Source organism: Austrofundulus limnaeus, unplaced genomic scaffold (assembly GCF_001266775.1).
Source record: "Austrofundulus limnaeus strain Quisiro unplaced genomic scaffold, Austrofundulus_limnaeus-1.0 Scaffold131, whole genome shotgun sequence".
Taxonomy (NCBI): Eukaryota; Metazoa; Chordata; class Actinopteri; order Cyprinodontiformes; family Rivulidae; genus Austrofundulus; species Austrofundulus limnaeus.
The window spans coordinates 288,093-305,368 of record NW_013952533.1 but is presented as its reverse complement, the minus strand read 5'-3'; the positions used below and the strand labels follow the sequence as shown (position 1 = coordinate 305,368).

Here is a 17,276-nt window from a genome sequence, read left to right as displayed (position 1 = left end):
GCTGTGAGGTTTGTTTTCAAGCTTCAGACTGAACTGAAGCAGCGGCTGCTGCTGACGTCATTACGCTCTTGCGCGATGCTGCGTTCAGGACAAGCATGGAAATCTCACCACTCTTATGCCAATACGGTCGCAAAGATGCATTTAGGTACCGAAATGGAATTGCATGAACGTGGTGGTTATGTAATACAACGAATTCATAATAAAAAAAATCTGCATCGACAAATTTACATAATCGACGTCATCGATTATTTCAACTAATCGGTGCAGCCCTAGATTGAAGATGACTGTAGTTGAGGAATTTTATCTTGTAACACCAAAACGTAAATGTCGTAAATATTCCTAATCCAAATTTCACAAATATTTTTTTTTTAAATTTCAAAATTATACCCTGATGAGCTTCAAAAACAGCACCGAACAATCCACGGAAACATTACCATCTTTGCCTGATAATTCATTTCCTCACTTCATCGCCACAATAGATGCAGAGGATTTACAACAGGCGTCTTGCTCTAAACGGGGGTTTCCTTGCTGTTCATTTACTCATGCATATATGTGAGTTCAGAGTTTTACTGACACAACAGTTCTGAGCAAGCTTATTTACAGTTGGCTGTGTGCACTGTGGTGAACCTTCACTCTTATGGAAACCAACTATGGAAATTATTATTTTTTTGCATCTCCAACTCTTGTTAGCTGCTTGTGAACACAATGTAAAGACCTCAAAAATCCAAATTCAAGTGTCAATCAAAGCAAACAAAGCTGAGTGTAAGAATATAGATTAGGGGTGCCACAAACGATTATTTTTATAGTCGACTAATCACCAATTTTTTTCCATTAGTCGACTAATTGGATCATACGTTAATTGAATTTAAAACATACAGCTTATCACGCCAGAATAATTGCAGTGGAAGGCAAGTTCTGCCTTGCAGATATTGCATTGCACAGGTTTCTCTTTCATTTTCTTAAAATGATCCCACACTTTTGAGCTCCATTGCCAGGTAGCCATGATACCAGAGCCTGTCTGTATAATGTCTTGTGACGTCCACGGCCTACCCCAGTTACCACTACTGTGCATGTGTGTCAAGGACAGAAAGGCAGATGCCACACTGGAAGTTGTCAAAGCAGTTTGGAGAGAAAAACAAGTAAAAAAAAAAAAACTAAACAACTAATCGACTATTAAATTAGTCGTTGACCATTTTAATAGCCGATTAGTYGTTGACTATTCAACTAATCATGGCAGCCCTAATATAGAACAAACATATTTGGGGTATTTTTTCTTTCTTTCTTGAACTGTAAAGACCTTTGTCAATAAAAATTCAAATTATGACTGTAAAATGTAAGTCACTGAAGTAGCTTTGAAGTTGCCTCAATCATGTAGTTTTACATTTAGATTGCTGTAAGAACTGATTGTATCCCTCATATTCTCTGATTTTTACAATGTTCAACCAGATCACAAGAATCTTTAGGTTGCAAATGTATGCCAGATTTAGACACATGTATTTATAGAACTTGGGTAAACAGAAAACAGCAGATAGATCTATATCAATTTTAATTAAAAGTTAGAAAAAAGACTTGAGTCTATCTACTGACAATGAGTGTCCGATAACCTGTTTATTATTTTTTTCCAACAACATATCAATTCTGGATTTTATGAAAATCCTGTGGTTTCTATTGTTCAGGCATGGTTAAAAGAAGTGACACTAGGTAATCAAACTGTATTTTACCAATAAATAAAAGGATGCAACAGAACTAAGCAAAAATTCTCTGTATCAAAGTTGACAACAGACACTTACAGTTGAAGGACAGGGAGCCACTTGATTCTGTGTTATTATGTAAAAAATATTCCTGAATACTTGTTTGATATCTATTCAACAGAGTTACATCTACATATTTTCCTTCTTTGAGCCTGCAGTCGGGCTGTGTAGTGGGTGTGACAATTCATCCGGTCTAACAGTTCCTCTTGGGCAACAACAAGCATGCATATGAAACACAGGGGACTTCAAAAATAACCAGACATCTGGGGCCATTTCTGAATTCAATTCCTGTTGGGGGAAATTACAAAAAAGCTTTATACTGGATACACAGTTTGTACCACATAAAGCTACCTAAGGGGTGAACAAGTTCAAGGCAATTTACTGCTACAAGATCTTCTGCTGTTGTGGGTAATACCTGGACATTGATGTCAAGTTACGTGTCAAATAATAGCTTCGATATAGCTGAAAGTGAAACAATAAAACATCAGTCCTTCTACTAATTTCACAGTCCAGGCTTGCACGCTATCTAGAAAGGAAGGGGGCAATTGAGAAAATCTTTTGATCAAAAATAAACTGGTATTAAACCACACATGACAAACACATCACCAATGATTTTAAAAAGATAACTATTCTACTAGGCAATAAAATCGTTGCAATATAAAAAAAACATAAGCACCTAAGAAAAGGACATTAAAAGAACAAAAACTGTGTTTAAAGCTTTTCTTTGGTAATAGAAGAACCTTGAGAAATAACATCCCCTAAGCTCACCCTACAGCCACCCAACACCTGCTTATAGAGATTACACAAGCCATTAACTCCATCTTAAACACTGGGTGCAGCCAGCCTTCACCCAAGCTTCTTAAGAGTCTCCATTAGAACAGAAACGGCCTTTGAAGTGCCAGTATAACACAATTTTTCTCCATTGCTGCAGAAAGCTGCAAAGACACAGGACATCAGTCACCTTCAAGTGCAGAGCTATCACAAATGGACCAATACATCAAGAGACAAAAGCCTCAATCAAGAGACAAAGCCCTTCAGTGTCGACATAAGAGGCGATACGGACCTGTTATGGTCCCTACAGGTCTCTTGGTTATCAAAATAAGCCATAACAGCCACGTGACTGCAGCATGAATGGGAGGATGAAAAGGATTAGCTTCACTAGTCATTAATCGGACTGTCTCCTACACCCTCCCCAATAATCAACTGAGTGCACAAAACCCTCTTCAGCTGTTTACTGGTTAATATTTGACAGCTCTGTAGCTACTATGTTGCCTGTGAAAATAAATGTGTATCTTTATGAGGACAAATCATTAAAATATCACAAGAATTGTTTTGAGGAAAAATAGATTGAACAAGAGGACAAAGCACAACTGCATTCCAAATACTGTTTCAAAGTATCGTGTTGATTAAAACTGCTAAATTTAGCTTCTGTAACATGAATTCCATTGTAAGATTTACTTTATTTTCATTTTCTAAAATATTTACAGACAAATGAAATCATGCATCCTCCAGAGGTGCAATGATAAAATGGATGACCGTTTACCGGTGAACCTCTAGATGTAATTGAAGATTGGTGGAAAAGATCAGTCTCGCATCTACCTCCACAAAGGTCTGAAAATCAACAACTGTCCCTTTTTGCTCTGCTGTGAGCGCTACCTAATGTCCAGTTAGAGCAACTTTGTATTGTTTCAAGGGTATTGTTCAGTGTTTTTCAATAAAATAAGTTTGAAACACTGAATGTGCAGGGGTCGACATAAGTGCTATTTAGGTTGTCCGAGACAACCTATTTTCATTTCGGACAACCAGATCCCACCTCCTGATTGTCTGGTGGACAACCAAGAAAAAAAGGCCTGGATTAAAGTTTTCCGCCGCAGGTGTTCGTTATTTGTAAAAATGAAAAGGAGATAAAACGTGTTAAAGCCATATAGGGATTAAACTGACAGTTCTTTCACCAACAGAGAGAGCCATAGTCAACGTTTTACCCAATCAGAACAGAGAGGGGCAGGCTGTGCTGTTTGATTGACAGCGGGTGTACTCAGCGGCAGCCCACAGGGCAGGTGATCACCTCCGGGAAAGCTCTGAATTTCCCAGACTATTTTACTCCTAAATTTTACATATATATTCTGTAATTTCCCTTAACGGGATCAATAAAGTATCATTCATATTTTCATATTTCATGTATTATATTTCTGAAAGCACCTCCTAGCATTTCCACCATAACAACATGTGTTCGTGAGCACAACAAAACTGCGAGAGATCGCTTGACTGTTGTTTTTGAAGCAGAGACTCAAATCTCTACCCACAACACAGCTCCGACCTGGTCGGGAGTCTAAATTCCTTGTATTATTTAAATATTATTGTGTTTTGAGCATTGTTGTTACCTTACATGTGCAAGTATCACGTGAACTCCTGACTCTGGAGCTGCACCGCCACAGCCACAGGAGCGCGCTTTAATATTAACACTTTAAAAAATATCAAAGACGAAATAATTTTATGCCACAAATTAAAACAAGGAAGTGTCTGCATGTAACTTTGATTTTCTTCTAAAATCACAGAGTTCTCTGAGTCAGCTTCAGGTGTTTGTAGTTTACCACAAWTATCTGCTAAAATTTATTGTACCAGGCATTTTAATCCCTTTAAACCAGGTGTGCCCAAACATTTTCCCCGAGGGGGCCAAAATGAAAATCTATCCATGGCTGCGGGCCAAATGCAGTTATATAATACATGAAATACAAATACTTTTTAAAATAAAGTCCTTATTGTTAACGTTTAAGCTATGCAGTGGCCCACTTTTGTTTTAGTCTGTGCACTTGGAGAAACTCTGCCATACGCTCAAGTAGCAAAGGCTCATGGGACATATCATAAATTGATAAAAAAAATGAGTTTTTGTGGCCTTATAAAGTGTGAAAATCTACATGTGGGGTTAAATCTGATCTAAATATTTCTTGTTGTTGTTTCATGTTTCGTGTTTAATCCTAATAAATCAAAGATATGTCAGCACCATGACTGAAAACTGCCTTCACTACAGCCCTTTTATATAGTCATTTGACCAATGGAAATACTGTGTTTCTACCTGACAGGTTACAACCTTGTAGCTTTGGCAACTGTTGGTGGGCCAAATCAAATGGCTTGGCGGGCCAAATTTGGCCCGCGGGCCCCACTTTGGGCTCCTCTGCTTTAAACCAAACAATAGGCTAATTTTAGGGGAGAAACTTGTCAGTTTGGTAAAAATAAAAAAATATAGTAAAAATAAATTAATTTACTTTTTGCAAAGAACTTATTGTGCTATATTTTTTTAAATATATTGAAGCTTCTCAGTTGAAAACATCAGACTGACAGAGAAGCGCTGTTTAAAACCTCAATCTTTATTCAGAAAGTTTTCAGTCCTAAGAAACTAAACTGTGTACTTTTACTAAGGTCATGTACACAGTATACTCCTATTTAAGTGAAAATTTTTGACCTGTGGGAAGGAAGAAGCTTATGAATGGGTGGTAATAGGTGGTGGTGGAGAGCATTGCTTCTAGGTTTAGAGGTGACTGAGAACATTTGTATATACAGTAGTAAACTTTGTCTACAGAATATACTTAAATTACATTTTTCTTGAGATTTTTTGTAAAGGACAACCAAAATGTTTTGCGGACAACCATATTTTGTTGACACCTGAAAGTTTTTCTTACGTCTACCCCTGAGGTGTATTGTTACCTTATATCACCCGACAGTGTCAGAGATTTAAAAAAATATGTATTGCTCAAAATCAGAATAAGCAGATCAGACATTTTAAAGATCATGTTTGGCCAGAAAACTGCAATTAGTGCATCCCTAGTGTGCTCTAATTGACATCATCCTTGGGTCACATGGGTATAAGATGAAATTAACAGGAAAAACAATTTGTGGCATCTAATTATCTTAAAAGTCCAACTTTCTTGAAATCCACAAGATTACAACAGATGAGGCCTCATTACAATCCTGTCCACTTTAAATTAGTGTAAGTTAGTATTGTAGTACTCAAACAGTCTTAGTCTTATTACCGGTCATAAGACCACATTTTGATGGTCTTAGTATCTGACTTGATCACATATGTGCTCAGTCTTGTCTCAGGACATTGAGGGCTCTGAATTTTATTTCAAGACCAGTCAAGACCACAACTGTGGAAATTTTACTAAATTACCAGAATATTTGTTATTTAACTTCCTTGCTTTTATTGGATGTTAAATGTTCTGATTCAAATCAAAGCATAACTCTGAAGGAATTTATTGGGGTGTTTACTACTGACTTTTAAAAACACTACACATTGTGTATAGTCTTTCATTAGGTGAACAGTAATAATGTATATTTCCCTAATGTGATTATCTCTGACTTAATTGATGATTTTATGTGCAGACTGAGTTGTGTGAGGCTCTTGAGCAGGGTCTCACAGACTCAGGAAGCTGTACATGTCTGACTTAAAAACAACACATAAATAAGAACTGTAATGAACCATTAGGGTGAGAGGCGATGTCTGACATTTTGACTCCGTGTAGAGACAGCCTGCCCCTTTAATTTATGTCATGAGGCGGAGTCAGGATGCGAAGAAGGCTGCTACATAATGTGTGTTTCCGGGTTTGGAGGTACTGCTTGATGCCTGTTGGAAGGCACATTAAAAGCTACACAGTCCACAGCTTTGTCCGAATGGTTTTGTATGGCTCACTCAAACATTCACGTCATTACTATTATCTGGTATCAGATCAGAACAGGTAAAGGATAACGAACACTGCTTATATTTTAACAACTCATTGCCAATTATGTATTTTTGTTACCGTTATCACCCATCCTCACCCCCTTTCACTTGGATGCAGTACTCCAAGAAACTGTGCAGTGGTTGTCTGGGAGAGAGAGATGTCTGCAAAATTTTAGTAATAAAATTCAGCTACATAATCATTAAGTAATTTGTAAAATAACAYCCAGAAGAAAGTGTACAGCAACTTGTAAATGCTGCAGTGCTTCTTTACTGACAGAGAGGATTACGTTAAACTTTTATCATTACTGAGAAAGGAAGCACAAAAAAGCTTAGCATAGCTAGCTAGGCAACATTAACAATCTGCCTCTGTACCAAAAGTCTTTACCCAGCTGTCACACCAAGAGATTTAGTTTATATTAGCTATATTAGCTACCTATGTACAGTATACTATAGGTTTTAAGGCAATAATATTCACTTTTTCTGGTCTTGACTCGGTCTCGCCATCCCTCGGTCTTGCTCTCTTCTTGATCAAAGCCTTAAAAGTCCGTCCTGTCTCGGTCTCATTGCACTGTGGTCTTGGTTTCGAGTTAGGTGGTCTTGACTACAACACTCATGGAAGTATAAACAGTCAGTAATCCAGACATGACTGTAAGACTTGATGACAGTTATAAATATTTTGTTTTTCTTTCACACCCTCTCAAAATTGTCTGTAGTCTAACTGTATCTGAGTTGTACAGTTCGTGTTAAAATATAGCAAAAAACTATACTATGACACCGAATACAGTTTCTCCATGTATTTGGCATGTACAGAAACACAAATTCAAATTGGTTATCTAGTTTTTTTCCACTGCTGACTCCCCATCACCAAAAAACTGCAAGACATTTTGCTAACATGTTTTTTATACTGTCTTATATATTTACAGCTGAGCCCTCTGGTTTTATGGCTGATCACTACAGTGTGCTTTATATCACTGAGGAAGCCCTTCAAAAGGCAACTGCTTTCTTTACGTCCACCCAGCTGTTAGTCGGATTGATGGGATGCAAAACTAAAAGAGCAAGCATTTCTAGAAAGAGTGTTTACAATATAAATAATAATGCACCATCTCAAAATCAACTGTGGAGAAAATATGGTCATTTTGTGGGTAAAAAAAATACTTTAACACATATGGATTCCTGTTATCCTGAATTTCTAGGCACAGTCAAGGTGTTGAGGGGATCTGTTTTGGTGACCTTAGGATCACATCTCTGCTTTTTGTGGATGATGTAGTCCTATTGGCATCATCAGATCGTGATCTCCAGCTCTCTCACTGGAGCGGCTCACAGCCGAGTGTGAAGCGGCTGGGATGAGGATCAGTGCCTCCAAATCCAAGACCATGGTCTTGAGCCGGAAACGGGTAGGTTGCCTTCTCTGGGTCAGGGAGGAGGTCCTGCCCCAAGTGGAGGAGTTTAWGTATCTCGGGGTCTTGTTCACGAATGAGGGAAGAATGGAGCGGGAGATCAACAGGTGGATTGGTGCTGCGTCTGCAGTGATGCGGGCGCTGTACCGGTCTGTCGTGGTGAAGCGAGAGCTGAGCCAGAAGGCGAAGCTCTCGGTCAAGAGGAGCCAGTTGAGGTGGCTCCTCCTGGACCATCTCTGGTGAGGTGTTCCGGGCATGTCCCACTGGGAGGAGGCCCAGAGGAAGACCCAGGACACGCTGGAGGGACTATGTTTCTCGACTGGCCTGGCAACGCCTTGGGATACTCCTGGACGAGCCGATCCAAGTGGCTGGGGAGAGGGAAGTCTGGGTCTCTCTGCTTAGGCTGCTGCCCCCGAGACCCGACCCCGAATAAGCGGCGGAAAATGGACGGATGGACGGATTCCTGTTATGGGGATAACAGTAACTTTTTATGAAGCTTTTTATTTTTGGCTCATCACATAGAGCTGTCATTACATAGAAAACATGTAAAGGACAGAAGCCCAAACTAGTCCCAAYACCAAAGCAACAGGGGCCAGGGTTAGGTCTCTGGGATGGTCAGAATGTGATCCACCTGTGTAACCACGTTTAATATTAGCTACACAAAAACAACTCAGCCTGAATACCTTGTTCTACAACTTGAGCCCTTTTTCAGTACGTCATGTTGTCCACCAGTTAGATGGAGTAGGACTGGGGTCTCTTAATGTTATTAAACCACACAAATTGATCTTTATGAATATTAGCCCACACAGTCTGTTCACACAAAAGTGATTTGTTCTCATTCAGGGTTTGCTGGGAGTTTTTGTAATGTGCTGGATTTATAGCTTAATGGTGTGGGATGATGTGAGCCTGTTAAGCTCAGCTCCACCCAAACTTCAGTAAAAACAAGACTGGATGCATTTCCTACATAATTAATAGTTGCTTCTAGTAATTTAAACTGCTAATTTTGAAATTAGGAACATAACTTTAACAGCATTCAACATGTATCCTAGTGCTTCTTCAACATCTTCAAAATATTAAGGAAAGCTAAAGGGACACACAGTTAATGACATATGAATGGCATTTTTAATAATGCAAAATAAGTAGTGCTGGGCATAAATTACAATTTTTAATCCAAACAAGATATAATTTAGATTATTTCCAAATAATCTCACTATTAAGGACAAAATTAATTTGATCCAAAAATGCCCTGTCCATCTGTGAATGATGTTTTGTTTGTTTGTTTGTTTGTTTGTTTGTTTGTTTGTTTGTTTGTTTGTTTGTTTGTTTGTTTGTTTGTTTGTTTGTTTGTTTGTTTGTGTTCTATCAATTCAGCCTTGGCCCAAACAAAAATGCCTTGTGTGGGCAGTAATATAGCAATGGTCCTATCACTAATCTAACATACAACCCATTAGGGGTATAAAATCAATTCACATCAGAATTGTGATTCTCATTTATAAAGATTCAGAATCGCTATAGAATGTCCCAAAATCTATTTAAAAAGTATAAATAAATAAATAAATAAAGTAAATCCAATGGCTGTCATCCTCCATTTTGTAACTACATGGGACATCCTGACATCACCTCGCAGCTGGTTCTGGAGCGTATGCATGCGCAGAAAGCACCAAAACAAAGAGAAAATTACAAAACTGGAGAAAAGAGATATTTAACTGACCCTGTCTCCATTGGATGCAAAGATTAGGGCTCATTTTGGTTTTTATTGAAGGAGTCTGAGTTTGACATGAAATGAAGATGAAGCAATTTGGGAACACGACAAATGGGCTCACATTATAAGTTTTGAATGAAAATTTGATTTTGAATAGAAATGTGGCCCCAAAAATCAGAATTAAATTGAACCATGAGATAGTAAAGGTTTCCAGCCCCTACAACCCATAGCATGACAGATGTAACAACGGTGACATAATACAGGCTTATGATTTGTTGTAGAAGCCCAGGGCTCTAGAGTGCGACCTATTTGGTGCTACAGCATACAAGTCATTTTCTCTGGAAATGCGAACAAAAACATTTCTAAAAACAGCGCCAACTTCATGAGGAAAAGGACCATTTTGAAAAGAATGGTTGTGACTTCAAAATACTTCAATAAATCAAAAAATACACACATATGCGAGATAAGGCACAAGACACCCTTTTATGTCAACGAGAAAAGGGAAAATGAAATATCTGAATACCCCAGCAAGTAATGGGTAAGGGGGCCTACCTTTAAGACCAAAGTGGACAGGAGGGCTCATAACCATGTCTGCACAGAGGTTGTACAATACAAATTTATTGCTTGTAAATAAAAAACACCAAGAAAATTAAATTTCTATTCAATTCAGATTATTTATATACTGCCAAGTCATAACAAATGTTGTCACAACCTAAAGAAGCCAGCAGATTGTGTTGAATCATTTCATCACAGTCTCCCATTACAATAATTAAAGCTCTGTTTAACTTGTTCTTTTTTTTCTTCTCCAAATAAAGCTTTGTAACTATTCACTTTATTATTTTATTTTGATTAAGAGGTAAAGGTTGAACACATCATTGAGTGAGGTGGGAAAAACAGGTTGGGAACCACTGTTTTAGGTTGTGTCCACTATCTTGAAAGCTGCCATACTAGATAAATAACAAGTTTTTTTGGCAAGATAGGTAGATACCCACACCCACTACTTCCCAGGATAATCAAAATATGTCACTTTTCCTTTTCATTATGAAATAAAAGGGAGTCTCATGACTATTGTAATCTAAATTTAATTTAATAATCTAAAGTTCTGAGAATTTTATAGCTTGAGGTACATATTAAATGAACATTTACGCTTTCAAATTGTGCTAAAAAATGAACTGTAGAACCAAAGTACTTTTTTTAACTAAATGGCCTGATAGTTTGACATCTCATTCTAAATAAGAGTTTCATTCCAGACATGAACACTGTCTGAGTCATCGCACAAGACTCTCATATCACATATTAAGAATGCACCAGTTCATTAAGGCCTGCTGCTAGTTTCCAGGATGAATATGTAATGTTTTCAACTGAAGCCTTGAAAAGTGCCTTGAGGAGAGAWGACTGGGGCTCTGAGCACATCTGATGTTTAACTTTGACAGTTGAACCTCTTACTCATGCCAAACATGATACTGGTCTACCACCACAAAATGACACTGGAAAAAAAAAGAGAGAGGGAAAAAAAAGCATTTTCTTTGTGTTAGGGCTGGGTGATAAATGGATTTAATCGATTAATTTGAATTTGCCATTTATAAAGATTTAATTTGGGGAAAATTGAGATTTCTTTCCCACCAGTGCCCTCTCTGGGGCTTCTGTAGTTTTGAGGTCAGCCCACCTGTCGCTCAAGGCACAACATGACAATATGGCAGCTAGCAAAGAGGATCTATTTCTCAAAAAAGGCACAGTTTCTTCAGTTTTCTGGAACTGGTTAGGTTTTGCAACCTCGGACTTGGAGCAACAAACACCTCACTGCAAAACCTGTTTGAAGGCTCTTGATACAAAAAGCAGGAGTATGAAAAAACTGTTTCAACACCTGAAACAGATGCACTCCATTAAGTTGGAAGTAAAATTAATTAAAATCGAATTTGGAATGAAAAAAATCGGAGACGTCTTTTTTGGGCCATATCGCCCAGCCCTACTTAGTGTTTAAGTCTTGTCTGAATCKTTTTTACAGTCCACTATCGGCTCCCCTCCACAGGCTCAGGTAGAGCATTCAGAACTACGTCACCTCCTCAACAACTTGAACACACCATGCAGACTACCATTTAGATTGTCATGGCTGTTAGATTCAATCAAAGCTGCCTATTGTCTTTGCCTATGCACAGATATGAGGCCATCATGGTGACACGACCTCACCTAACTACACAAAAGCTGCCTCTGTGCAAAGACTGCACACAAACGCTGGCTGACAACACAAGTCCCGGGGATGAAAGGTCTCCTCAGTGTTCGGTGACAGTTATTACCCTCTCCACTGAAACCAAATACCTGTGGGTCTAGATAGCATTATCTTATTGTGAGGCACACTAGGGGCCAGCCTGTAATCGGGGCCTGGGCCTTGATCAACTCTCTGCCCCAGATTTCATGCCACCTCCTCCTCCTCCTCTGGTTCCACACCACAAAGCCTTTAAAGGAAAAGCTCAACACTCAACGAAACCACAGGGAATCAAAAGATAATTCTTTATTTTAAGTTTTATGGAACTTTTCTGTTTATGAAAAGATCAGTACAAACAGGGGAACTTCAGTTTCTTGAATTTGACATCAAATGTTTGATAACAACCAAGATAAGACATTTAACAGTAAAATTAGTGCAATATTTACCTATTCGCTCAACCATGATGTGTGGTAAAACCAACAAACATTGAAAAACAAAATTATAAAGAAATCAAGTGAGGAAAAAAAAGCAATAAACGCATAAAATAAGATGTTTTAGAAATAAACARTTGGTCCAATTTGGGAAGAAAGGGTTCAACCAAAAAAGAAGAAACTCTGTAGCGGGTCTCAACAATTCATTTTTATTCTCACTACAGGAAATGCATGATGCGTGTTCTAAAGTACAACTGCACAATATGCTGGTTTTGATAGCAAACAAAAATAAGCAACAATGCAGAAGCGATAAAAAAAATATAGTGCTTGGTCCGTCTGAAATTTTTGAAGGCAACTGTGTAAACAGTAAAGCTTTTTCATCAAAGTGAGGCCAAGACAGGTTTGGTCGAACTCGAAATTGCCCCCAAAAATAAAAGTGCTAGTGTGTGTTTACCCTGTGATAAACTCTTGACCTCTCAGTTCATGCCAACAGGTTCTACAACAAACCAGGTGATACTTAAACAAAAAGACACTTTCTTAAACCTAAAGAATTTGTAGATTTAGTTAATCATTAATTAGATTTTTTACTGAAATTTTTCAAATAATAAAACTGGTTCAAACTATCTTAAAAACTGGACAAAAAGTTCAGTCCTAAGGTTCTAACACAAACAACATTCTCCCAACCAATAAAGATTACCAATCTTATTTTTAAAAACATGAATGAATTTCAAGGAAATTAGTACAAAAAAAAGCATTTCTTTCAATAAACAGACTAAGTACAACAATTACAATAATGCTGTGTTATTACTGACTGACTGTCTTACTTAAATAAGCCTTGTATGAAGGCATTAATTAAAACCTTACCCATGGTCTGTTTGTTGATGACGACTGTGTGCAAGCCTCTTTAGMGATGTGCATGAAATTCATTGTTGGCCCATCGCAGAGCAGGTGTGTTTATACTAGGATGGTATCCTCGGTCAGCATGCGAGTTCTCTCTACAATGATTACACTGAACTAAATTTGGCTTAGTGCTAACACAGACAAGAGGCTGATCAAAGCCCTGATGTCAGAGGGGAGAGGCGGAGCGTACAGGCCGCAGGTCAGGTGTCTGCTCGCTGCAGTGGTGTGACTACAACTCTCATGGCCCCCAAACAATCTCTAAGCACTGTTGTAATCTGAGCTACGTGTTTGCTTCCTGTTTTATTCCTTCACCCTTTTGAGGAAAGTTTAGAGATTTTAACAAATGAAACATATTTTGCATCTGTCTCTTATTTGTGGCAGTCAGCCCTCTGAAAAACCTCAGTTTGGAGTGGAGAGTCTCAATGCAGAATCAAGCTAATGGCTAGTTCAAGACCAAAACAAAATTTTGCTATTTCAAGATAAGTAAAATGAATCTGAAAAAACAAAACATAGCAGTTCATGAAAAACACTGTTAGGACCACAGCACTTTGGCACTGGATGGTTTTACCAAAGACGGCTGTGATTTAGTTTTACACTGAAGACTGCCAGTTTGCTTTCTATCACCAATATTTTCCTTATGTGTCAGAAAATGAAGCTAATAATCATCTGATGAAAATGTAATAAAGTGCTTATGCCAATAAAATAGCAAACACTTAAACAGCTGTAAAATTTGGGGGAAGGGGGATTTACCAGCAGTGAGAATTTAATGCAAAATACTACAGAAAAAATGTCCTGATGCATCACAGTAATCCAGGTAAAAAATCAAAAAGAAATAAATTGTATAGGTCTTCTGGACGGGTTCTTCTCTAATGAAACGTTTCGTCTCTCCTCCAAGAGACTTCTTCAGTCTGAGAGTTTCAGGCAAAATTCAGGCTTTTAAGCTCTGCCTCCATGTGACTGATTCTCACATCACATGGCTATCGTTGACACCTAATTAACACTTATTGTTAACAGGGGTGGAGTGATACTGCCAATGGCAGCGCTGTAGGAGGGGGACAACTGAAAACAGAGGCCTCCACCTCTGTTTAATGATGGACGGTCTTTCTTCACAAAAATGGCTTATTTTACTCCTCTCTCAAACCAACATTTCTCTCTATCAAGAATGAGAACATCCTCATCTCTGAAAGAGTGACTGTTGGCTTGTAAATGAGTGAAAACTGCAGAGTTCTGGCCATTAGATGTAGCTCGTCTGTGTTGGGACATTCTTTTGAACAGTGGTTGCTTTGTTTCCCCGATCTATAACTGGTCGCAGTCCTCCTGGCACTTAACAGCATATACAACATTGCTCTGTTTGTGCCGGGGCACCAGATCTTTGGGGTGAACCAGCCTTTGCCATAATGTGTTTTGGGGTTTGAAAGCCACTGGGACATCATGTTTAGAAAATAAACGTCTCAGTTTCTCCGAAACACCCGCAACATACGGAATAACCACTGGTTTGGGTCTGGGTTTGGGGTCTTTATTTTCACCTGAAGGTTGCATGGAGAAAGAAAAACTACAGAACTACAGAAACTACAGAAAAAAAAATCACGAAGTTGTTATTTTTCTTTTGTGGGGGGGTAGTTTCTAATATCACCTTATAACACCATCACAACCACACAGCACAACTAAGTGCTTTTACTGTTGCAAATAATGATGTTGACTGTCATCAGAGGCATACAGAAGTCATAGTGACCCTTTAACTAGTGGGTTCATGGGGGCACCAACACGTTTAATTCTAATTGCCGAAGAGACCATTACAGTCTCTCAAAGAGTAAGTGCCTGTCATGGCATAAGTTTGGACAACCTGTGTTACTTTGAGGGCCACTTGGGGGCCAGTCAGATCCCCAACTGGGAGTCAACTGAACATGTATGGTATAAGCTCAAGTGTCAACTCTGAACCAGTGCCACTCTTCCAGATCTTGAGAGCCTATCAGGACAGCCATGGGCAACTTACAGCAGAATTGCATTAGGTGTATTCCAGTCAGCATCAAATCACTGCTTGTATCAAGGTACAAAGGTGTGTCCCATCTTACTGACACTGAAGCCACAGTATGTCCTGCACTGCCAACTCTAAATACCAATTTCATCTGATAATATAAATACCTGCAATACAGGACGCTTTCAACGCATGCAGGTTCATTTTAATTTCACCACACTCTGTCTGGGTGTCTTATTATTATTTTTTGTCAGTGTACATTCAACGCAGGCCTTCTATCCACTGTAGAACAAGTAGGAACGTGTATCAACGTGCATCGAGCCCGAGAGCTAAATTATGAACGATTATACAGTTATATTCTCTGATGTTATTAGTTTTGCATTTGATGCTGCAGAATTTCCCTAATCACTTCTGTTTTTTTATTTATTTTATAATCTAGTAGAATGTGATGTCACGTGTATCAAAAAATATTTTGCCAAAGGCAAAGGAAAAAGACATAGCTGTTCTCTGCTTCCGTATGCTACCCCGTGCCGAAAACAGATTTTAAATAAATAAAAACAGCATCAAAGCAACTGCCCTCAGCTGGGCTAATTTGTCATAAAGATTAAGAATAAAACATAACATATGAGCCCTACTTCAGTACTCAGAAGTTTTTTAAGTTTTCAGAAAGTTTCTTTTTTTTCTTATTTTACTATATTTGCGGAAAAGCAGCAGTTTTATACAAGCTACTTTTGATTATATTTTTAGACAAAGTAAATAAGTTATAGAAAAAGACTTCATACACAAACAGTAAATAATCTTTCTGGTTGTGGTTTGTGTTTGGTTACTGAAGTACATTGATGGATGTTGTTCCATGTCACAAACTCGTACAATCACATCCAGGGTTTGTACCACAAAATATGTCAAACCTCCTGTTGCACATTTTGGTGCAAGGAAGTTTTGAATTATTAATTTTGAGGGAAACATTAAGAAAGCAAATTGCCCATCTATGCAGGAAGCCAGAGATGCTGACACATCACTGTGTCACTACAAGCAAATGAACCAAAAAAAGTCAGCTTGATATGTTCCTCCTGAGAAATAAAAACACTCCTCACTGGGGCTGAAGGTTTGGACAAGCTGAGGTGACGGSTGCTGTTTTGGAACAATAAGGTCAGCTGCTGTTTGACGTGCTGAGAGGATTCTAGTGATTCCAGTCCTAACAAAAACTAAGTCATGGCTTTACTGTGAATATCAGCAGGGAATTCAGCAGTCGGTCGCCCTCCCAGGCAAAAGCAAAACCTCGCCATGAGACTGAGCTTTGTGATGAGCCAGTACCTGTAAGACTTGCCCCTAATGCTTCCATTCTATAGTAAGTACGGGTAATTATAAGGCCGACACAGAATGCATCCTCCATCATCATTAAATTAGGGGGTTTGCAAAGATGAGAAATTGGCTGGGTTCAGCTTGGAGCCAGCAGAATCCTCATGGAAATTTACAGTCCTCAAAACGGGAGACCATCTCCTCTTTCATTTGTCTTTAGTACCTCTGCTAAATACCTATTTTTGTTTTGGACGGCCTCAATAATTAAGTTTGAATTTTGCTGGGAGAGGAGTTTTTGTTCAATGGGCCTCATGCAAGAACCGTTCGTATGCACCGATTTGTTCTGAAGTTGTGCGTACGAACGGTTCTTGCATGAGGCCCATTGAACAAAAACTCCTCTCCCAAATGAAAATGATTTAACACAGTTGTCTATACTTTTGGCAGCTCATTGTATTCCACAGCTGAGCTGCTAAAAATGACAGATTTTATTTTCTGGATCTCTGAGAGCAGGACTTCAATCTCTGAACTCGTAAAGTTCTTCTTTTTAATTATCGCTGTCATTTTTCATGAACGGACACTTCCTTGTATCTGAGGTAGGAAACATAGCCTTAAGGGCTTGACACACGGAAGGCAACGTCACTCGCTCTCCATTCATTTCCTATGGAGCCTGTGCGGTGAGGCGACAATCTCTTGCCCTCCTCCAGCTAAGCGACCGGCAAAAATAGTGCATGTGAAATTTCGCGCTCGTACACGTAGACGTGCACACGCGAGCTTGCGACGCGACATATGAAAGTTGAAAAATGTTCAACTTTTGTCGCTGTCGCTGTAGAGGTTGTGGTTGTTCCTTCTAATTGATTGCAGATTGGCATGTGGGCGGAGACTGGGATGGACTCACCTGCAC

The 17,276-nt window shown here is 38.8% G+C and overlaps 1 protein-coding gene across 2 annotated transcripts in view; it reads right to left on the bottom strand.

Annotated features, from left to right (window-relative positions):
* The window catches only part of akap13 (A-kinase anchoring protein 13), a gene marked incomplete in the record, with an annotated part of 138,567 nt that extends 125,413 nt beyond the window's left edge, over positions 1-13,154 (bottom strand). The window contains 1 exon segment of one of the 2 annotated variants that reach the window (XM_014015552.1): positions 13,066-13,154. In XM_014015552.1, the coding sequence (XP_013871006.1) occupies positions 13,066-13,069 (4 nt within the window). 2 annotated transcript variants of the gene reach the window in all.
* Positions 13,155-17,276: the final 4,122 nt, after the last annotated feature.